This window comes from Apteryx mantelli, chromosome 8, assembly GCF_036417845.1.
Source record: "Apteryx mantelli isolate bAptMan1 chromosome 8, bAptMan1.hap1, whole genome shotgun sequence".
Taxonomy (NCBI): domain Eukaryota; kingdom Metazoa; phylum Chordata; class Aves; order Apterygiformes; family Apterygidae; genus Apteryx; species Apteryx mantelli.
This window is the reverse complement of record NC_089985.1, coordinates 23,613,374-23,638,199: the sequence shown is the minus strand read 5'-3', so window position 1 is coordinate 23,638,199 and position 24,826 is coordinate 23,613,374. Positions and strand designations below refer to the sequence as shown.

The 24,826-nt window shown below is 35.2% G+C and overlaps 1 protein-coding gene across 5 annotated transcripts; it reads right to left on the bottom strand.

Annotated features, from left to right (window-relative positions):
• Positions 1-53: 53 nt before the first annotated feature.
• Positions 54-24,772, bottom strand: GLMN (glomulin, FKBP associated protein). Of its 5 annotated transcripts, none has more exons than XM_013961368.2 (19): positions 24,665-24,772; positions 23,093-23,167; positions 22,466-22,591; positions 21,400-21,519; positions 20,666-20,774; positions 19,181-19,427; positions 18,596-18,695; positions 15,496-15,683; positions 14,924-14,977; positions 13,927-13,957; positions 13,486-13,575; positions 11,971-12,012; positions 11,818-11,891; positions 11,414-11,498; positions 8,641-8,750; positions 7,210-7,273; positions 2,371-2,494; positions 748-830; positions 54-610 (listed from the first exon to the last, which is right to left on the bottom strand). In XM_013961368.2, the coding sequence occupies exons 2-19, from the start codon at positions 23,156-23,158 to the stop codon at positions 515-517; spliced, it is 1,809 nt and encodes a 602-aa protein (XP_013816822.2). In that variant the 5' UTR covers positions 23,159-23,167; positions 24,665-24,772; the 3' UTR covers positions 54-514. The 5 variants fall into 5 exon arrangements, with proteins under 5 accessions (XP_013816822.2, XP_067157036.1, XP_067157035.1 ...); XM_067300935.1 differs by having other exon boundaries at positions 8,641-8,747; XM_067300934.1 differs by lacking the exon at positions 24,665-24,772 and adding an exon at positions 24,402-24,421.
• Positions 24,773-24,826: the final 54 nt, after the last annotated feature.

Genomic DNA, 24,826 nt, shown 5'->3' with positions numbered 1-24,826 from the left:
TTGTTAGTATAGAAGTTTGTTTGTCGATATTAACAAGTCCTAATGAAAACAGCTAGCATTTACACAATGCTTTTTAATTCATGGTTCTTCAAATACTTTATAAAAGTCTTTATAATTCAGTGCTCGAGTCAGCAAGTATTACCTAACAAGTTTTGAAAATGTGAACAGAAAAATAAATGCACAAACACGCCTCCTTGCCACAGGTAACAACAACAAAATCTTTTTAAGTAGATGTAGTTTCTAAACTTCAGAAAAAGTGTCAAACTCTGAAGAAGAGTACGTCAGTAAATAGGTTATGTCTGTGAATCACATACAACAACAGTAAAAGGGGAAAAAAAGAAAAGAAAACAGAGCAAGAAGACATGTGAAGAGCAGGATTTGCAGTTCTTCTAGTAGCCATTCTAAATTACTCTTCTTTAAAGGTTGGCAGCCTCCTTTTCATGTAAAATCTAATAGCTAAAATCAACTTGCAAGAAGTATGTTTATTCAAATGTTTCAGCTGAGCTGAATATTTTCATGTTACAGCTTTTATTTTCACTTCAATGAGTTCTTCTACTCGCGCTAGAACACTTTCTATTAAATCAAATGTGAAGAGAGCTGAGCGTAAAACCTGAAATGACAAAGGAGATTAATGTTATTTTTATTAGATCAATGATTTTCCTCATCAGCTGTTACATGTATGTTTGTCTCCAGATGATCTAAAAGAAAATTTCAGTGCTTCTGACTCTGAAGGGAATGCAAACTCACCTGAAGCTGCATTTCAGTAGTCATGGCAGGCATCTTTTCCCCACTAACAGTTACAGAACAGACTGTGTTAGAATTGTGTGCCTCTGTAGGAGAAAAGACAACCAGAAATCAGCCTGTTGTTCCACAGAACTTTTAGAATGAAAAGAATATTTAATATATTATCATTCATTCATTAGCATTCCCTGTTAACAGCGCAAACCTAGGATTGGCCAAAGGCTGAGGAGGGAAGGTGCTGAACTTCAAGGGGAGGACAGTTTGACCTGGATGCTATCTCTGCACTTTCTATTTGGCATATGACTAAACAGTTAGTCTATTCCTGGTAATACCATTTATGAACTGGTGTACTAGACAAGTTACATAATACAATAAATACAGTTGCAGCAATTAGTCTATTTTTCTGTAATTCAAAACAATTTTAGATAGCTAAAATTCACTTAAAAGGAAAAAAAATAAAATCTGGTCACTTTTATTTGAAATATTTTTTTAATGCTTCCACATCCAGAGAGATAGAGGGGGCCTTTCAGCTTGACTTAATGAATCCAGATATGAAATACTTATTTTATTAAGCAAAGGCTGCAGGCTCTTCTGTTTCAGGCAGACCTCTTGTAGCAGGCAAAACTACAAGGACAGGTCTGAAAACTGAGGCGAAAATTCTTATATTCAAACTATTTACTTGAAATTTATCGTAATGCTTACAAAAATTATACACTGGGGAGAAAGACTAAACCATTTATTGTTAAAAGTTAGATATTCTCTCCTAAACTCACTTTTCTTTATGTTTTGTCAAAGGCTAGAGAAATGTAAGAGGGCTGTAAAGAAAAAAAAAAAAAATCCAGATTCATTTTAGAGAAGGGTTTCCTTTAGAAAGATATCTACAGGTTGCCTTCAGAAAAACTCTTCCTCTGCCACATACTAACATGGTTTACAGCAACACAGGAGGATAAGACTAGGGGCAAAAAGCATTACTGACATTTTTGGCAGCTAAAGCAAGTTCCTTGAGGTATCTTAATTATATTGGAGTCCACAAAGGAACAGAGGATCTGACATACACAGATGGCCTAAAGGAGCTGTAACTAAAGCTCTCATTCCCTATAGAATGTGTGTGTCTGTTTAACCCAGAGCAGAATCTGATTGTGTGTGTCAGATAAAACAAAACAAACAAAAACAAAAAAACAGAACGTAATCCTTCAGGCTTTAAGAGTACCCATTTGCTGTGTGACTTATTTCTTCTCTTATTAACCTCCCCACACCTAGTATGAAAACTAAGGGTTATAGCTTCACAAAGAGACTTAGATGCCCCTGTCTAACCTTAAATCAAAAGTACAGGTACAGAACAATGTTTTCATGTGGTAGTTTAATGTCAAAAAGACCATATTCCACTCTATTCACAAGCAATTTCTATGAAGTTTCTATAAGGTTTAAGAACGTGATGAGAGATAAAACAAGTTCAGATTTTTCTGACTAATGAAAATTATTAGTATCAAATATAGAAACTACAGAATTATTATTTGAAACCTGGAATAGTCTGAACAGTTAAATAAAAGCATGATCTATACAGCATTCACCAATCATTTGCAATTTCTAAACATGAAGAACAAAGCTAAGAAAAAGAAAACAACTAACCTCTTCTGTTTTCTTTCTTATTCTTTATTTCTGCTTCATAGTGTGCTTTTGACATATTGAGTCCTACATGCAGTGGTTTTAAAAAATTTTGCTCAATCTTGGCAAGCATGGTCCATACACCAGTCTATTCAAACAGAACATAAGAGAGAAGGTTACAAATCAGTTTTATTGAAGCACTGCAGTGCTAAGCCTTCAAGTGCAACTTTTTTTCTTTTACTAGTTTTTATAACACATTTCTGTTCTAGAAGGAAAGAGGGGAAAAAAGAATTTTGATTCATCCACTTAAGCATGAATAGCATTGTGATGAATCTTTAAACTCTCCTCTCTCAAGACAGACTAAAAGTTTTCTTAAAAAAAAAAAAAAATCTTTACCTGATACTGGATTTAAAAATATATGCTTTACATGATGCTGTCAGTTAAATGAAAATGAACCTACTATAAACAAACAGGCACTGAAGTCTGCAGCAGTCTGGAAATATTGTGGCATACTGCCAAAAACAAACACAAAAAACAACTTAAAATCAACATAAAATATTATTTATTTTCCTTTTGCTACTTCTATCTTGCTGCATTTTCAAAATTATTTGTTGAAAATAGGAGGATTGAGCAGTCCCAAGAAAGGGCAAACAGTAGGTAGACTGGTAACTATAGCAATGGAAATGCACATTTCAGCTCATTCTTCTAAGTAAAGCTGAAAGGATGCTGGTATGTTTGGAGGGGGTGCTAGCCACTTTCTTGGGATAGTACCTCAGCTAGTGACAGTGAGTAAACATCAGTTATATATTCTTCTAAGATAATTCAGCAGCAAAAAAGCACAGATACTTAAATTAATGTTCCAGAATTAACATCGTATTGAGATGCCAAATAAAAGCTGTAGCAAATGTCATGCTCCCCAAATAAAGAAGGCCTTGTCTATACTGCATTCAGTTTAAGAAGCATTATAGGAATGTTATTTAATTTGCTACTACCCTAGCCTTTGCATTCTCAATTTCTCCAATGAATTAGGCTCTGCCAATATATATGAACTATATGTACTTACTTAAAGGTCTTTTTACCTTATGAGAACACCTTATTTTTTTTTCCAAGGTTATTAGAATACCTATCAAATATGTACTGTATTCCAACCCACCTCAAAACACGCACAGAAAACTCTTAAATATTTGCTCGCTGCAAAATCAAATTCTGCTATAAGCTGTATCTTTGTTACTATATGTGTGTAACCATACTGAAAAGGGTAAGACTCATTACTGGCTCTGCTTCGCTGGATGGAAACTGCATTCACAGGCAAGTGAAGATTCCACCTTATAGACTTTATAATCTAAGACAGAAATTGATTTCCCATCTCTAACCTTAACTTCAGAGTATTTTTTAACCAAAAAATAGCATTTAGTGTTCTACTAGTGTGAAGATTTTAATGAAATCCCTAATGAATCAGAATTAAAAAAAAATGTTATATTGTTATGCTTTGTATTAATTCGTGATCCTAGGCAGAGTAGCCAAAGTGCTAAATGAACCTTTCTCCAATTTGGGATGGGTGATGGAAGGAGTTTACAAAAATGGCACTCCGGAAGCAAGAGAGACAAGGAAAAGAAACTCAAAAGCAAGGCTGTTCAAGGTTACACAGCATGAGAGGAAAACTTCTCTGCTTTGGTACCTTAGAAGATTTTAGTTACAAAACTGAAGTAGAAGAAAACAAATATAAAGCAGTCTTTGTGTCTTTAGATATAAGAACCATTTCTATGACTCCTTTCTTCAGGCAATGGCCTCAAAGAGCAGTGAAAGGAGGATAAAAATAAGGATTCTCAATGGTAAATGACATTGTTGATTACAGGGGAAAATACACCAAATTTTAATGCTAAATGACAAAGTTAACTGGTCTAATAAGAGGACTGGTAATTACTTCCACTTGAATGGAGCTACAATGAAAAAATAACCTTCCAGAAAAATACTGATTTTTATACTTGATTAATAAAAGCGCTTGTCACAGAGTGATCAAAATATCTGAACTTACATGAAAGAGACATTTTCTTTATGCCCCATTTGCACTATATATGAAGGAATAAATAAAAAATAAGAAGAATATGCAGGGCTGAAAGTTAGGGGAAGAAGCCAGAAGAGATGATGCTATTTTCTCATCAAACCATAGGGATATTCTTTATGCCAGATACTAGACAACATGGTTACAACTATTGTGTACTGCTTGTATAGATTTTTAATGATAATAAAGGAAGCTTTCTCTTTTTTCTTGAAAGAGCTATGCATTATAAAATTTACATGAAACTGAGTGGACCATAATGAGCACTTAAATAGAAATCATTCCATAAATCTGAGAAACAGACAGAGCCTATCAATACAAATTAATTACATTAAGAGTAAATTAGAAATGCATCAGCTGAAGGCTATTTTTACCATTTTTTTCCACAATGGTTTTGGTAAGCACTATAAACTATTTTATCATCATTCTATTTAGACTAATAACATCACTAAGCACATATGAAACTTGTATTCAAATTGAAGTGCTCTGAAAGTGGATCAGAAATTTTTCTGTATTTTGGAAGACAGAGAAAATAAGATGCCGAAGTGACTTACCCCAAATCAAAAAGAGAGTCAAGGAACAGGGAGCGGGGGGGGGGAACGACACCTTGCAATACTTATCTGAGAGTTAAAATATTCATCTGACCATGGTATCACCTATTCAAGTCATGAAAGGCTTAGCTCTACTTTAAAACTGAAAAGCAATTTTTATTTAATCTGTCAAGAATATCACTAATTTAAAAAAGTATTTTAATGCAAAAATCAAAGTCTTTAGTACTAAGGAGATCAGATGATATTGTCAGCTGATAAAAAGTGAATGAATTGCATGGATTAGAGGAATGTTGGGACATAATGATTAAAAAAAAAGTCAACAGAAGTTGCATTCATTATTTGAATAAGGGACCTTTCCAGTAGTGGATTGAAGTCTGAAAACAAAATACAAACAATTCTAGTGGCTTTTCAATGTGGCACAATGCAGGCCAAAGTGCTCAAAATTATAAATCAATTGCTAGAATATGGAATCCTTATGTTGACCCAGTTGTGAAATTTAAACAATGAGTTTTTCCTTGACTATCCAGGGACACATGTCCATCAGCTGCAGCTGGACAGCAGTGACTACACACAAAATCCCAGATCCATCATAATATACTACATTGAAAAGCCACACAGCAGCTGAATGATAAACATGGTTTGCACTGATCTACCAGTAACAAATGTTGCTGACTGCTTCAGACAGAAAAGAGCTAAACAAAACAAAGAAAAAAGAGGCAGGGATTACTAGTAAAGCTATAAAATCCTGCTTTAAATGAGACAGCATAAAATTATATGGATAAAATACATAAGGGCAGGGCTTTTTAAAAATATACTGCAAACTTTAAAAAATGCAGAGTATTTCTGAAATATTTACATTCAAACATCCAAGCACAGGAGAAATGAAGGTGAGGGAGTATACCTATTACCCACCAATACCTAGGTAAACTGCAGTTTACCTGCAGGTGGACAGTTTAGCCTGGTGAGTTAGTTTTGTGTGTGAAACATTTTATGCTGTATCCGGTAAAGCAAGGTAGAAGAAAACAGGAACAATGTATAAAAAAAAAGAGAGATCAAACATAGGAAAGAAATTATGAATTAAACATATGCTATGCCTGTTAGAACTCTAGATGAGAAAACCTTTCCCCTAAAACAGAGATCTCCAAAATCTGACTGATACACATTATAGACTGAGCTGCTTGTAAAGAAGAGAAATTGTATCAGGAAGAAACCAATCCAGATCAGTAAGACACACCTGCCACACAGAATTACAGCAATGGAACTAGGGATTTCTTTTCCTCCCCCTTTTGGCCATCATTTCAGATGTAAAATGTAACCATTTCGATAGGGGGAGCTGGAATTTCATAGTATCAATGATAATGCAAAACTATACCAGAATTATAGTACAGTCTCTGGGATTAGCAAGTAGAAAGAAATTATTCATATTATTTTGCTTGGAGGAAGGGAAAAAATGAAAAACCTAAGGATAAAATTGATTCTCCCATTACAGTCCTTCTTTTCATTTGTATGTACTAAAGATCTCCCGCATTGTGCTAAGTTGGATAGGCCTATCAATTCCATTTGTTACTTCAGAAGGCAGATCTTACACACAAGAATTTGTTTGATGTTAATACCTACAAAAGCCTTTAACATGTGTCTAACATGCAACTACATAGTTGCTCTAAATACGGAATATTTTTGCACAGTTAAAAGTATTTAAATATGATTATTAAATACTATCTGAGAAATCTTAGTGCTAACAACTTTTATTTTAGTGTGTTGCACAAAAAAGTATTTTTGCTAAAGATGGATAAAATGGATCTCTTGAACTGCAAAGAGTTTGTAAAGAAAACCATTATACAACATTTGGGGCTTGAGGGATAACTGAATAAGTAAGCAAGAGTAACAAATTAAATATGTTTTTTTTCTCATGGGAATACTCAATAGAGATTTTATTTTGTGATGCCATCCTCTAAAATTATAGACATAGACCACAATTCATTGAGCAAAGTAAAAGGATTGGCTTGTTTACATTAACAGTAAGTATGAATGCAATCAATTTTCATCAGAATGAAATAACACATCACACATCTCTTAATATAGCCAACAAAAATATCACTTCTAGATTTCTAAACACTGCAAAGAGCAATGAGAAGAAAATATTTTTGCATCAGGGATAATTAACATGAATTTGTTCGTATGAATCTGTTCACATGAATTTGCTCAGCTCTCAGCTAAATGAAATCAATCTTTTTCATATCAATTAACACTTACTTGATTATTGTATTCATTATCCTTAATGATTAAGTATCTCAGTAGATTTAGTGATGCCATAATCCTGTGAATTAAAAATATACTATTAATCATTTAGAGTGCAGTTTTACATTACAGGGATAATAACTTAAATTGTCTCTTAGTCAGGCATCCTAAAAACATCCATTTATACAAAATGCAACCATTCATCTGCTGAACAATATAGGCTGATCCAGAGCACCAGTGTACAGTAACTTCCTTTTTACAACAGAAGTTGACACTGTACAAGTAAGATTAAAACTGGCAGTAGATTGGAGAGGGCTAGTGATTGTGAGCAAAAGATTTTCTGAGGAGACTGAACTGTATTACAGAATTTAAGAAGCAACAGAGTGAAGAATGGATATAAAGCTTACTAACTTCTTGCATTTCACCTATCCCCTCACTTACATGTTAGCATCTATGATTTTTCTTTATTTTTTCTTTCCCCTCACATGTGCTGGAACACCTTATTCTTGTTTCTAAACTATCTGAGACACACTCGTACTGCAGTGAGGGAGGGAGCAGAGAACCAGGAATCAGCAAAAAGACATATAGCTTCCCCCCCACCAAATGCATCACTGGTGATCCAAAGTTGATTGGAAACTAGTGTAACAGTTCTCTTTAATACTACTGAATTTTTATTTTGAGTGCTTTTTAAATATCCCCTTTGCTTTTGTTTTACTCTAGTTTTTAGCAAAAACTATTCATTGATATTTCCAGATAAACAGTAGCTCTTCCTCCAGTTATGGATTGTACATGTGGGTTTTTAAATAGCTAAGTGTGCTTCATCTGAACGCCACTACCCTGCTGATTTACAAGCCCAAATTTTACTCATGATATAGGAAGACACTTGTCCTATACAGGAAATTTTCAGAGACATTTCCAGGTATTTTTTTTTATTAGTAAATGGCAGTATTGCTGTTCAGGAGCTTCTGTATACCCACTCATGAGACACAGGACTCCCAGCAGCAATCTGTGAAACAGCCTTGAAAAGGCTGCGTGCTATAAGATGTACCAGATCGTTGTTATTCCCTTATATCACTAAGGCAACATACCACATTTTTTTGTTCCTCCAACTGCTGAAGTTCCTTTCCTGCTTCTGCAGAAAGCTGACAAACCACATATCCCTCAAGGAATAATGCTTTACCAATTAGTTCTGCACTTTGACACCAGATACTACATCCTACAGGGATGCAGAAGGAATACCTTTCTCATTGTTAACCTCAATATAATCGACTGGGACATTTTTCATGTAGAGTCAGTTGAATGGATGGTTGAAATAAGTGATCATTCCCATCTCTAGTTCCAAAATTCTAAAATACAATACACTGATGCATTTTAGTACGGTAGTTTGAAGTTTTCTTTTAAATGATTAAAAAAGCAGAAAAGTTTCTAATTGTGATTACAGCTCACCTATCTGAATTTTGCAGAAGATCCGTCTCAGCACCTTCAGGAAGCAAAAGCACTAAATCTAGAAGGGAGATCAGGTGATGTCCTGTAAACCAGCTATTGTCACATACCTTCTGAAAAACAATACAAAAAGTTCAGTTGTGTGCAAAATTTAAATAATAACAATTATAATTTGGGGGAAACAGAAAAAAATCAAATGTTGGAAGAAATATTTTCTAGTTACTACAAGTGATCAAAATATACTCGTCTTCTCAAAAGGAGACATATTCCTCTCTAGTTTGTTTCTCCATGCCAAGCTGTTCTTTTCCAATTCATCAGAATGAATCCTCCACCTCTTCATCATATCATCACCAATATAGTTAATATTTGTTTACATAAACTTAGTAAATGGTACTAGGCACTCCCTTCTTTATACTGAAGTCTGGAACAATTAGTTATCTTTACCAGAACTGCATTTGTATCATGACAGTATTGTGTCATACCGTGTCACAGCATGTGTTCCTGGCTTTGCTTTTCAAATGCTAAGGACAGAGAAAGTAATTGTGTAGGTAGACATTAACTTTGTGCACAAATAAAATCAAAAGGATATCTGCTAGCATAGTCCTGGGCTCAGGCTGGCATATACAGGGCAGTAACAGAGTTAATGTGATTTAAATACACACTTGTGCTTAGCTACATTCCTAAGAGCATATGTGATTCTATTATTAATGTTACCTAGCATTTCCTCTTTCAAAGATCTTGTTTCAGGTGCTTATTACTCTCTTAATGAAAACCATTTGGATTACAATGTTCCATATTAGGTATTTGGCATGGCCTCAGTTTTTCAGGACATTTCAAATAAAATGGATCAGATGTTTCCAAAACTAATTCTAGGGAAAATGCTTTTTTTTTTTGCTTTTTTTTTTTTAAATGACAAAGTGTTTATGCTTTCTTTGAGTATTTCTAAACCCACAATTCTTCTTAGCAATGCTTGCAAGTAAAGTACAACTTCACCTCTGTGGTTCTCTGATGGAGGAAGCACATGCAACTACTTTTTGTTGAAAGGGGGAGGGAAAAAGAGGACAGAAAGGACAATCATTCAAGCATAAGCTGGAGAGCACTAGGTTTTGAAGTGACAGAACATACCTAATGCTTCTGATGCCCTCTGCATTGAGGATGGGCCACTTGCTGTATTCACAAAGATTTCCCTATATTAGGTCAAATTACAAATTGAGGGGGGGCAAAACAACACCCCCCTCCCCCCCGCAAACTTGCTTAGAAGTTTGTTAAAGCTTTGTAGTCAAGACCCCTGAATATCCCCTCTCCTCAGCGAGGATGCTTGAGCCTCCTTTAACTGGAACGGATGACTAAAGGGTTTCCACGTCATTCCCAAAGAACAAATGGGCGCACTCCTCCCCAGGAGTCTCATGGCATCTTTCAAAAGACTGTTCCAGGCCAGCACAATGAAGGTGAAAGCATGGACTTGTTTTTCTATGGCTTATGAAGACCCGATGCTGGCAAAGTCTTTAAATCAGGTAAAGGAGAGGAATAGGTAGGTTGGGGGAAGAGCGATCACACAGAGGACAAAAGCCAGACAAGAAGAAACTGGGACAAAGCCATAAACGGACTGGTAGAAAAACTGCAATTAGACAAGCAGCTTGAGAAGGGTAACTAGCAGTGTTAAGGCAGATAAGATGAGGGACCTGGGAAGACTAAGAGTAGCTGGGCACAAAAACTAAGATGGCAAAAAGTGACAATTGTCTACTGCCATCCATTTATTTCATTAGGTCTACAGCAGGATTTTATGTAATAAACCTGGAATATTGAAATTTATATGATGAACTTTAAAAAACAAATTGTCTTTTAGACAGCCAGAAAACTCTACAAAAAGAACTATATCAAGAAAATTCTGAAGCTGCATAGTCAAAAACTCATTAGTAGGAAATTTCAGAGTATATTTTACCTATTCAATTTTAATTCAAGCCCATTTTAGAAGAGTTTTCATAATATTTATCTTCTTCACCCCGTCCCATTTAATATACAGGGTTAACTATCATTTAATAAATAGGAATTCACTATTTTCTAACATAAGATTAACAGTCTGAATGTGTTATACTATATAAATGCTAGCATAAAATATGCATAAATATACTATATTGTCCTGTTTAACAAAAGGCCATATACCTGAGAATAAAATAGGCTTAGGAAAAAAAAAAAACTTTAGTAGTAAAAAAAATAATAATAATAGATAATTTATTTTTAACTAAGTTTTCTGACTTCCTGGTATAAATGATGATAAAATATGTGATTTAAATAGCTTCGATTTAGCTCAACCATTTTTGATGAATTTAACATTTGTGAGTCACTCTATTATAATGCTGACTGTCATTACAAAACCCCACAGAAAAATTAGTAATTCTGTCAGGACTTCAGGGTTTGAACTATATTCGGGAAATGAGAAAACTGCGAAGATAAAACCAGATACTGAGTAGTTCCTCTTTAGGTAAGGAACATGCATTTCAAGTACAGAAAAGGGAAAAACAAAAATACTACAGTGCTACAAAAATATGAGACCATGCAATTACAAGTATATATGTAAAATTATAATGTAAAAATACATATGCAGAAAGAAGCCAAATTAAAACTTTTAACTATACCATTTCCCAATCTTACTGCAATCATACTTTTCAAAGTGGTATTTTTTAATGTATCACTGAAAGCTTAAGCTATGCATGTTTTAACATAATACTGATAGAATTTTGAAGTGGCAACTTGTTTTTAATGATAATAGCCTCACCGTTAATGATAAGTGAATCTGATCTTTTATATTTTGAATAATGTATCCTTCCACACCAGCATGGTTGCTTGTCTTCAGTAAACATCTTGAAAACAAAATAAAGAGATTATCTCCTCAAAGCTACCGATAATAGTTAGCTCAAAATTTAGGTGACATTATGGCCTTATTCATTAAGTGGGAGTTTATCACAGAAAAATAAGGTGAATATCTAACCTTTAAACTCTAGGTTATATTAAGACAGCTGATTTTTTTGGGAGGCATTTCAAACTTATTATTCATCCAAAAATTAACATAATAAAATTAATCTGGTTTTCCAGGTAGCTACAATGATTTCTGACAGTTTTTAGGCAACTAAGTTGTAAAAAAACTGATATTACACAATCTACAATAATCTGGACGCATACCTGAATAATGTGTATTTTCCCTCTGCATCAAATTTGTCTATGAACAACTGCAAAATATTTAAACTCTTCTTCCTCTAAAGGAAAAAAATATATATATGATTTATTCTAATTAAAATTCAGCACTTAACTCATTCTATAGGTCACATTACATACCAGATGCTCTATGGGACAAAGGGTCATAACTTTCAACAAATTCTGCAACAGGACAAAGAAAACATAAATTTTAATTATATCCAGATTAATTACCATTACATCAAACTGACTGACTAAAATCTATGGATGAAAAAAAAAAAAAGCTCCCAACTCACAAAAACATGCCTATAAGATCTGATCAGAGAAGTTAACATTGGCTTCAGTGGCTGAAAGCTCAGGGCCGAAATACAAGAATACTATCCTTCTACTGCGTGAGGCAGCAGATTTGCAAGGAAAGGGCAAAAATACCGAGCACCATCTTTCAAACAAGATCAGTGCCTACCTGCCTGAGAGGCCTGTACATATACTAAGTATATTTTAATTGTCACTGAAGTTTCATGCTCTAGCATGTAGAAAAGACTTGTGTGTTCAACACAGGAAAACACTGAAGCCTACTGACATGTTATATGCTGCCATTTGAGTTGAACATTATACTTTCTATGTAGTCTATTTTTAAACTCCATATGGAACACAGATGTAGTTAAAAAGCAGAACGTTCTGTATTACAGAAGTGTGACCAGTAAGATTTAGGTGCCTATTTCTATGGAGTGTGACAACTGACAAAACATAAGACTTGTGAAAACATGATGTATTTAGACTATTCACAGAGCAAATAAGGAATAATATTATATTTGAAATCAATTGTTTTAAGTTGAAAGGAAAAAGTGATTCATCCTGCAAAATGGTAGAATGACCTTCTTAGCTGGTGTTAGAGTAATAGAAAATAATTAATGAGAAGCTTGACAACTACACTATATGAAATACATGACAGAAAAAATTTGTGTAATGATACCTCTTGCTTTGCAGAGGAATAATTAGAAATTTTTAAGTCTTCGAAATTCAGGTCTAAAAAATTTTAAAATATGCAAGGAAGTATCAGGCACAAAAGCATGCTTCCAACTCTACATGGTATATCAGTTAAGATACCAGAGACTGAATTCTCCATTTAAGTATTATTTATGGCAATGATACTCTACAATTGCACTAGCAGAAAGCTGGGGCAGAGGTATAGTAGCGAAAGGAGGAGGAGTGATACCCCTACCGCATGTAGGTGGTGAGGGAAGCCTTATCTATGAAAAATCCTTCTCATCTTTCAAGTAAAAGCTGCCTCTGCTTTAAATTTTTCCTCACACCCTCACCTCTTTTTCCCATTGTGTTGTATTATATCAATATGAAAGGGTGTCACAGGCTGCACTGTGACTATGCCAGTTTCTCATGAGCACCACTGCTAAAATTGAGCAAGCAGAAGGTCCAGAGCTAGTGTGAAGTTGACATTCTGCTTTGCAGAACAATCACTGCACACTGCAGATTCCCCTTGGCCACAAACAATTCTGTATAGCAAGACACCACAGGTTTGAATTTGACAACATAAGTATATAAAGGCTCAGTAGTATGTCCTCTCTTAAACACCTCAAAAATAGCTAGATATTATTTATAATCAAACTTTAAAGACTTCTGTACGTTGCATCTTATTACCTGAGGTACAGTAATAAAATCGCTGAATTCTAAATACTGATGGAGAAGGCTATTATCTTCCATTCTCAATAAAGAGCTCTCAAACAGATCCTGCAAGTGGGGAAAAAAAATTAAACCGCTTAACATTTCACAGCTAAAAATTCCTTTGCTATAAATTCTTATTCGTGTATCCAGAACTGCTAGGAACTACAAACGTAAGTGATAACGGTAATTTAAAGATATATGCATGTGTGTAAAGTTCAATAAACGTGGAAGAGTTTGCAAGACTGAAGAACATCTAATTAAGCCTCAAAATATTTCTGAAACTGTAATCTGAACTATCATCTGAATTATCATTTGTACCTCTCCTAGAAAGGGAAAAAATCAAGTTACACCATTACTTAAATTGGAAAGAATAAATATTCAAACAATGAAAATTTATTAAAGGAAAAGAAAACTTACCAGTCCTTTAGATAACACAGATTCTTCTGTTCTAGAAAAAAAATTTAGACATTAACAAATTTAAGATGCAAATTGAAAAAAACACTGCTTATATTTTGGAAGAAGTAGTAGAAGAGAAATAGAAGAGAGATCAAAAAGGAACCTGGCCCTCAACAATTTTCATTGTTCCCTATCATCTTCATTATTCTTCTCAAAGATTTTTAGAATATACTGGACTGATGGAGAGGCTGCAAATTTGACTCATCTCTTTGAGGTCAAAAATGGTATTTCTTCTCAATATTTATAAAAGCTCAAAGAAAGGAGCTCGTGTCCCACAGGCATCAAGATATTAATTAACGAAGAGAATGAAACTTTTCCCAGATGATTCCATTTGCACAGTTCTGTAAGCCAAGGGGAAAGACAGCAAGTCCTAATCTGAAGAGACCGGGAAGTTTTATTTAAATTTTGCCAGGAAATAGTAAGCAGTCATAATAGGAAACCCTTCTATAGCAGTACTGGAAATTATTTTGTCAACAGTGCTACTTACAGAATGCCAAATAACCACAATATACGGAAAAGTATGGTTTCCTCTAGAAAGCCTGACCTTTAATCAGATTGCGTATCATATCAAAATACATTCAAAAAAATACTATCGTGATAGTCTTCTCTAATAGTAAACTGATTGTTACAGAAGTACAAATAAATATACATTCCAATTATTCTGCATTTGTATAAATGGCCTTAATTTTGCATTTTCTGATATCACAGTACAAGCTGAAAACACTAACTGAATGCTTAGGACAACTTTTCATAGCTCTTCAGAAAAAATAAAGCCATCTTGTCCTGAAATTTGCCGTTTTAATTCTCAGCTTTAAAAACCTCCCCTGGACATAGCTGGTATATTCAAAGTTTCATTCAATGAAGTACTATAAAATAAATAAATAAATCAGAAATATACCATAGGATAAGCAAAAGAACCCCCACATCATCTAGAATGCCAAATATCATACAAGCCTACCTTTTCAGTAGGACTTCGATGTGTGTCATATTGCATTGCAGCAGGTATGATGGACTAAGAGAGAAAATCAGATTTACGTTAAATTGCATATGCCATGTAGGTCACAGTCACAAATAAACATTTTCACATAGTTACTGTTTAATATATTTGATAGGCTTAGTCTTTTTTTCAAAAATTTATACAAACATCTTTACAAAATTAATAATTTCAAAATAGATATATATGAGCCAGTAAGTCAAACTGCTGTTCGTAATTCTTATGTGGCATCCGTATATAAATATATAATTGAAATTTTAATATATGTTAATTTTTAACATATCACTAATAATATCAGTTTCTTTAAAAGGACAGCTCGTGTACAATTAAGCAGTAATTAAGTAATCTGCAGAACTGGAGTAAGTACTTATGCATATAATATAAGCTACATAAAATAGAAACACATAAATGTTACCATAAACAAATACAAAATGCACAGTTTTCCATAATAACTATTTATAAATAAAAGTTTTATTCTGCTCATAAAGAACCTTCAAAGTATAAACTTATCATAAGTGAGGAAGAATAGCTCTTACCTAAATACCATAGGAAAGCAATCAATACCAAAATATTGAACAAACATCAGATATGACAGACATGCCAAAGAATCTGCAGAATTCTTTTGCTCTACATCCACAAACTCCTCGTTCTCCCAGGACGGACTTCTGCCTTTATGATGTAAAAACACTAATGGTATCAATTCTCTCATATCCCATAAAATGTCCTAAAAAAGAAAGTTAGATTGCATATATTTGCCTTTAAAAGTTTCAAACCTTATATTTACAGTAAAATCTCTTAGACAGCAAAAGTTACTGAAAATATTTTGTGACTATTTATGATACATACACAAAAAAGTTTCCAGGAAAAATAACCACTGTGAGGACATTATTAGGATAGCAAAGTCAAGCACTCACAGGTTAGCACAAGACAAAATAAAGTCACCCTGCAAAACCCTGGTTTGGTCCCCTTATCTGCACGTGCCATGAATAATAATGATAGTTATCCGATCACATTATGCTGCAGGACCCCTGCAGGGTCACATTATGCTTCAGGTCACAGAATACTTACTTAGCATTTTGCTTTCTCTTCATTGTTCAATATGCAACACAAGGTTTATCTACTAAAGGCAAGCCCTGCTTTAAAGCTACAATCAGTCTGTATGGCCTTTCTTTGCACTGATGCACAACACAGGAACACCGGAGTACTTCACAAATGTTAGTGTTTTCTCCCACACATTCCTGTGAGATTAGGAGGTAGTGTAATTCATATTGCAAAGATTGTGGAGGAAGCAGAGAGACCAAGGTTAACTCACCATTCTGCGATTATCCAATTTGGACCTTTCAGAGAATTAGCATTACATAACATGTCAACTACTCAGAGCGTGGCTCTGCTGACCTTAGCTGCAGCTCTCATTACCAAATTCTATAAATAGCTAAAGTGATTTTCTTCAGAAAAAGGAAGAAAAGATAATTTGTAATAAACTGTATAAAACGTAGTTTTAAATTGTGCCAAAGCAGTCTACAGGATAGGCAGGGATAAAAATCCATTTTTTCAGAACAGCCTTCAATCATCTTAGCCATTAGATCATCTTCTAATAATCCCTGCCTCCTTCACTGCACACCTTACAAGTTCGCCATCAAATGAAGTCAAGATCTTACAGATAAGAGTCTCTCTCATTACACAACCCTGATCGATCCACAGAGCAGTTCCATCCTATGCTTTGACAGAGACATCCTGTGGAAAAAACTGGATGTGATCATGATCGAAAAATCTAATTATGGTTGAACAACAACCAGAATTTTGCTAATTGCTTACTTCAGTGTACTTCACTTTGCAACCTTAATACTTGTAAACAGAATTTTGTGTGCATAAATTCTTAGATTTTAAAAAAACAAACCGGAGAAGAAACAAAACTGTATTATACGGCAACTTCCAAACTTCCTTTACACATACACATATTTATCTATCTATCTATACACACACACACACGTATTTTATATATGCTTTCCTCATCCCAGCTGGCTCCAAGTCTTCCTTTTGAGACTTCTCATCAAGTTTTTGTGTGCCATTTCCTCCCTCACCACGACACCCTGACCCAATCTCTCTGCTTCTCTAGGAGACTAGTTCTTCCAATATACTGTCTAAAAAGCTGCCTTTTTTTTCCTAACTTCCTGTTTCACAGTTCACAGGCCATCTGAGCCTTCTTCCGCAGCTGGTTTGAGTTTCTCAGTCTCTCAGCCAACTTCATCCCCACTCTACCTGCATTATAACTTAGACATCCCTCTTACATACCCCCAGGCATTCTCTATTTCAACTTTTTCATTTGATTTGTGAATTTTCCTCCTCTAACCAGGGATAACAAGGTAGCATAAAGTCCAAAGCCTCAAACTTAACTCTGTTCTTTCAAACAGCTGACATTAAGATGAGAAACAAGTGTATATATAGTTACTGAAGCATTTTACAGAAAAAAATTTGGACAGTTTTCCAAATCAGAACTATTAAGTTTGTCTAGTTAACAGCAAATTTAAATAATCCATTAATAGTCATTTAATTCTCAGTTCTCCAATACTTCTAAAATTGGTAGTTTATTTTATAAGAGTGGAAGACACTAACTGCAATCTAACACAAATGAGCTGTTACTGTCTATTCAGGGTCACCTAACCAGTGGCCCATTGGCTATCCTGAGGGATGATTCCCTTTAGAAACAGTGAAGATTTTCCACTGTTATATACGACTATATACGGTGAAGATTTAGCAGCCAGCTTCTGAATAAACTGCTATAAAATAATCCAGTAGCTGGTTTTCTAGAAATTTCCTTCATTTCATCAGCCTAATACAAATCATCATACAAGCATGTATTTTAAAATTAGAGATGCAACTGGTAATTACAAATATTTTAAAGTTTGGATATGTGCAGGAGAGAAAATATTCTTCATCCAAACATGAATAAGGCACAGCTCTACTCCCTATGACTTTTTAATTAATCACACCTAGTCCTATTCCTCAAAACATACACAGACTGTGTGTTGCACCTGACTACCTCCTTAAAAGGTTTGGTTTTACTGCAAAATTAGATAAAATTATCTATACCCACAGTAATCTCGCTCTAACAAAGCACAGCTGCTGTGTAACACATTCAAAACCCAGAGTAACTGCACTGATAGCACAGAGTGGCCATGTCCCCACTAAATTTCCAGCTATAGCATCAGAAGTAGTCAAGCTATTGATACCTTAACTGGTCAGCTGGCTTACACTTTAGGTACCATGTTAAAGATTTCTCCGTGTGCAACACATGCATTAAGGGTAACACTTAGATTTTAACTTGAGCTAATACTGCAGCAAAGATACAATCCTTTAGATATCCTAACAGATTCATACAGCACCAAAAAAAGAAGCAGTTATAGCAAAGTAGCAGCTGCTGATTCAGACAGCAGCCCAAACTGGCCTAGCAAGAAGCAAAACTTAGTCTATGAGAGTTAGAGGTTCCAGAGATGGGATCTGAAACTATTCTGGGCCTTTCTCAGAGTAAGCGTTAACTTACAGAACACTGTAAGTCATCTCTAGAACCGACTGTAGGGAATTCTGAAGTACACAACTGGTTTGGCATACACTGTAATTCATTTTGACTGCACTTACTATAATTTCAGTCGCAAAGCGCCTAAAGGGATGTTCTTCAATGCTCTCAAGTTGTTCAAGCTGAGCTGTTAACAACGGGTACTTCAGGCTTTTCATACAGCTGAAATAGAAAGGGGCAACACTTAAATAAAGTCACCAGTAAAGTCACAAGTACAGACTATAATGATGTCACTGAGGACCAAAAATAAAGTCTATACTCAATAGCTGCTGCTATTCCTGGTATTCCAAGGAGAATAAAAAAAGAATGCCTCCCTTAAAAGCACTGCTTAGACTTCACCTCCAGAATGGGATTATCCTCACTCTTGTAAGCTTGAGAAGAAGCAGAGGACTACTAAATCAGCTCCATACCACAGACACAAATTTCTTTACCATTTTCCTGCATTTAAAAAAATATTTTTACTCTTCTTTCCTCACCTAACAAATATGTAAGGGATTTTTTTTCTTTTTTGAAATACAGCATTAGTTTATATAAATTGACAGCATTATAAAACACTAGTAAGATGATTTATTTACTACCCGTACAATAAATGCCAACTGCATTATGTTACACTATGGGAATACATTAAGCTGATATAAAATACTCACAACTTTAGTAATTCTTCCTTCAGCTCCATATCGTTGCATTCTGATGACTTTTCCATATTTTTAACAACTTCATTCACAAAAGGTTTAGCAAAGTCCACAACAGCATTACAACATTGACAGAGACCAAGTTTATCTTCTTGTATTTGTTGTTTTGTGTAAGGTACAGGCAATGGAGTGAGCTGATTCATAATCATGGCCAAAGATAAGCCCACTGAGTAGGCCTTCTTGTTCTGAAGTTTGAAAAGCACTAAAACAAAGAGAACAGTCTGAGACATTAAGTTATTACTTGCTGGAGGAAAAAGTCAACAACAATAAAAAAAGTGACTACGTAAGAAAGTCTTTTGTTTCAGTGGAGGAGAGGGACTGATGCCTGAAATAACATGAGCAAGTACAGCAATATTAGACAACACGATCAGTTAGCTTAATATCCTGCAGTTAACATGACCATAGAGTTGATGCTGGCAAATAAATATTAAAGCATACACACCTTTCAAAATATTCCTCCTTTCTCCATAGCACAGTGATGAGGACTGAAAAAAATCTGTCTTTTTAGAACTAATGTAAGTGAATTAATGTTCATTTCAAGTGAATTAATATTCATTTTCCTGACCTGAAAATGGATTTGCTCTTGCTTTATTGCTTGATTTTTTCTGTGCTTGGCAAAACCAAAGATAATGGACCAACATTTCTGCTGAGATCTGACTCTCAGTGAGCCAGTTCAGAACTGTTCTATACTTTGTGGCAGAACTAGAGTGGCCTCCAGACTGAGAAAAGAGAACAAACTGCACTCAGTGCAGGCTAACTGCAGATCGGCTATCCAACGAAACACATCCTCCCAACTATCAAAATGCTTCTCTTATTAAATTCTAGCATAATTAAATAACATATTTCAAAGACTGCTAAAATTAAACTTCAACTTGATACAAGACTGTTGGTTTGATCTCACATATCAAGATAGAAACCACTACTTGTTACCTACTAGTGGGTATCCTCCCCCCCCAAAAAAATCAACCTTATTTTTATTTTTACATGTAAATCAGAAGAATGCAATTTTTCAAATCAAATATTTCAACCTGCTTAAACTAGAAATAACAGCTTTGTACCATGAAAATATGGAATTGTATGTTTTAAAAGTTAAATAATCAAGAATTCCACAAATCAGTGTAATTTTCCATTTCTGTAACAAGAATACAAATAAATTTTACTTCTGTAAATGTAATCGCCACAAGACCAAAAAGTTATAAACGATGAAAAATAGCTGAATACTGCTTTTCAACCAATGCTATCACTCCCATCTAAAATCTTTTCATAACAAGCCAACACAAGCATGGAAATTATACCTTGCATTATTTTGCAGAATGTAAAGAACTGTAAAGCCTGTCAGGGTAGAAGTGTTCTGCAACTATTTGAGTAAAGGCTAAAATAATTTAATAATTTAACAAGAAAAGTATTTAGTTCAAAATCATGCAAGAAAGTGAATGTTACCTGTCTGCAAAGGCTGAAGCAATAACATGACAGTTTGGCATACTTGCTCTCCAGAGGTCTGCTCAATCTGCTCAAGTAAACCTAAAAAAAGTTCCTTTGCATTACATAGCTGCAAGAGAAGAACAATGCATATTTTTTAATCATCATGGTCACGAGCTAAAAACCCCACCACAAACAAACTGCAACATAGAAGCTCTTGTACATCAAAGAAAGCAGATCCAAACATCCAAAATAATCTTTAAGAAAAGCAAATAAGATTAGTACTTGTTAATGTCTTCTGTACAATGTATATGTGTGTACATAGATTAAGACTTATTTCCCTACATCAGAACCATCAGATAATGCCTGCCATACCCCTATATCTGCATTAGACAAGAGGCAGTATTTCTGTGGCTGGGGCTACAACCGCGCTGACTGTAGCAGCAGGCCACCAAAAAACTTTCTAACAGATGAGCTCTGTCTGCCTTTTTCTTCACAGTAGTGCTACAGCTCTTTGTTTTGCCCAGTTACTAATTCCACAAAATTTGTAAGAGGTTAATTATTTCTGAGAACACTATCCCTGTGCCTAATTCAGATGAAATTCAGGCCTATGAGTCAAAAAGTTATGGGAAACAATCGAAAGAACCCAGGTTAAAAAAGGTTTTAAAAAAAATGAAGAAAAAAAGAAAAAAGAAAAAAAGGTCTTCCTCTTTGCTACAATTACTGTATTAAAACTATGTATTTCAAAATCATACCTGTACCAACTGATCTAGTATCTTCAAGCAGTGTTCTCTCTTATCATCTTCCTGTTTATACACTAAAATACATCTAACAAGAGGACAAATGAGATTCCAACCCATATTCTTGATGATAACCTGCAAACCAGATTTTCAGAGAATGAACCAAAACTGGATAATTTCTAAATATAGAAGATTGTATATACAAAGGCCAAAAATGACAGCAGATCAATGCCCTGGTTGTAATGAATACCATAATAATGTCATTGAAAACTTAATACCGATTATAATAAACTTATGCGCTTGATATACATTGTATTCTCTCCCCATATCTGGCAGCATAGCTGCATATTCTATATAGTTTTCTTTTGTGTATTAGTTCCAACATGTCAATATATATTTCCAGATATTTATATGACAAAACATTTCAAATAGGTCTAGGTAGAGGTTTTTTGCTGTTTTTGATTAGACAAATCAAGGAAAGAAAATTTAGAGAAATTATTGTTGTACAACATTTTGTCCACGGGAGAACCCATTTGTTCAAGATCTTCAGTTACTGCTCAGACTCACAGAGATCATAACCAGACTGTGACCTTCAAGCATTATTGCCAAAACATTTCATCCTTCCCTTCCTTTCAGACCTCCTATTTAGATATATTCAATGTAAGTGTGTTCTCCCAGACCCCAACAGTGTCCCCACACAATTTCTCCTCCATTAGCATCAGCTTAGCTGTTTGCTCTTACAGTTTTGCCCAATGTTATATCCATCTGAAGTTCTCTCTCCTGCAACAGAGGGCCACTGTCACTTTCTCCTCATTACGAGGTTGGCCTCTCTTTTCTCTTCTGCTTAATTCACTGGAAAACAGCTATTAATAGCTTTGTTAAGATTACCATGACTTGAGTACACAAGTCATAGTAATTCAAATTACACTAGAATGTGCACTTAACACAGAGCAACTGATTAACTATTCATATGGACACACTTACTCCATAGTGAAGGTAGCTTTCCTGCTTCATATACAGTTTTATCTATTTAATGGTGTGTTTAGCACACAACTAATACATAATGCAAATCTAAACTCACCTTATTTTTCTCATTTTGAACTACTTCTAATAACTGAGCTGCATATCCATCTTCTAAACATTTCTGGCCTGCTACCTGAAATAGATTAAAATCTTCTCCTCTGAAATCAGCTTCTTTCAGAATTTGCTAGAAAGAAAACATGCATGTTTAATGCCATATTTATAAAGGACAAATAAAAAAAAAGTAAACCCAAGCTTTCATTTCAAGGTCAAATGTAATGTCACTGTAACTTATCTTTTCTTACATATCATCTTTTACATACTAAAAAAAATTACTGAAAACTAAACAGAAGAGAAAACAGTATTTCAATAGTATATTCCAAGTCTAGACAACAGCATGTTATTTGAGAGATATACTTCCTACAACAATCTGCTAGTGTTTTCTTCCTTCAGACAGTTACTGCTGAGTGAAACAAGAACACGCCTTCCTCCAAGAGGCAGAAGTTACCAAGCATCTTGGTACAAGCACCAAAGAGAAGGCAAAGAAACATGAAGGCTAAACCCAGCTGCCCAGTGAGGAGTTCTGCTAACAACTGTCTTGCATTTTAGGGTCATTTTGTTTTTAATTACAGTGTATAAAGACAAACTTACACTGCTTGCATCTACACCTGTTATGAGAAGTACTTACGCATCGTTGTATTATGGCTTGAAGTTCATCGACTGCCATTATAGTTTGGCTTTGTTCTTCTGGCATTTAAAATTTCTGTTATAAATTAAAAAGAGTGCAATATTAAACCACACAAAGTAAAAACAGAGGCTGAAAAATAATCACATTATCCAAAAAATGCTAGATAGAGAAATTAGAGCAATCAATACAAACAGATATTATGAAGACTAAATGATAGAAAAAATAGGAGAAAAGTATCTCAAGAAGTGTATGTTAAGATACTATTTTAGACAGGAAACAGCCTACATTCTGTGTACAGGGAAGTAATTTTTCAAATATTATCAGGGTTATCTTAAAAAGCCAGGAGGCCTTGGCTACTACATGGACACATACATTGAGAACTGCAACTACTACAGAGCAAGCCTGGGCTCACTGCATACCAGGCGTGGATGTCCCCGCTACGCCACATTTACTGTGAACATACTAATCGGATGAGCTCTCTGCTCAGATCTGACTAGAAGGCTCTGATCAGAAGCCTAGGATGTGCACAGCTGATCCAACCACTGTGCCAGTTTTGTATCAGCAGTGTTTTAGTCTCGTAAAGATTACATGTGCAGAATCATTTACTTCTTTCTACTGCTAGTTCAGTGGCATTTTAACTCCAGACACTACAATTGTTGTAGCTGAAAGCAATTAAGTTAAACATTTGAGTAAAATTAAGTGCATATCAAGTTTTACAATCAGGGCCATGACTTACAAATAAAATCAAGTTCAGTTTTCTCACACGATATATCATAGCAGTAATCACAATCTTTATGTTTTATAGTAATTCCATGTGCATAAATAGGGTTATATAAGCACTGTGACTGTATGCACAAGCCACTGGCACTTGAATGATTATCTAACTCTCATGAAAACACCCAAGCTTCATATTTATACAGACATCTCAATGTACAGTCCTCCATCCTTCCATTTAAGTTTGACTTTAGCTAACGCAATACCCAGATATCCAAGCTATTCGGTTATTTACAAACTCAGTCAGCTCACCATAACCTATAAAGCACCTGTATGTGAATTTTATTACTGAAGGAATAAATAATTTTCTGTTCTCAACTGCCTATTTTAACATTTCTACTTCACTACAACATAGCAATGTATCTGGCCTGTCATTTTAATTTTGTGATTATCATATACTTTGTTAGCACTCACTGTACTACTTCGGCTCTTAATTTTACAGGATCTTTCTAATTCCCCCAAACCAATTTACATATACTTTTGAACGTTAATATTCCTGCATTTTCAGCCCTCAGTAACTTTTCAATGCATTTACAGCCTTGAAATATGCCCCGAGCACTGTGCTGCGGCCAAGGATTTGCCAGCTGAGCTCAGAGCCAGTTCAGGCCTTAATACTTAATCCACTTTCTAACGAAGTCTTTTCGGTGGTTTCAGAGGCAAACGCCGTCTCCGCCACGAGAAATTTCCTGCTACCGATTTTCAGCAAACTCCCCCCCCCACTGACGAAACGCATTTGATGTTTCTCAGCCGCGGCCTCGCTGGGCGAGGACACGCAGGCCGTACGAAGCGACTGCTCACCTCATCCGTGCGCGCCAGGCTGAACTAAGGACGCGCAACGCCGCCTCCCGCTCGCCTCAGCGGACGGCGCCGGGCTGCGGCCCCTCCGCGCCGCCGCCCCTGCCCGCCGCTCCGGCCCCGCCGCCGCCTCGGCCCGCTCCCGGCCCGGCCCGGCCCCGCCTC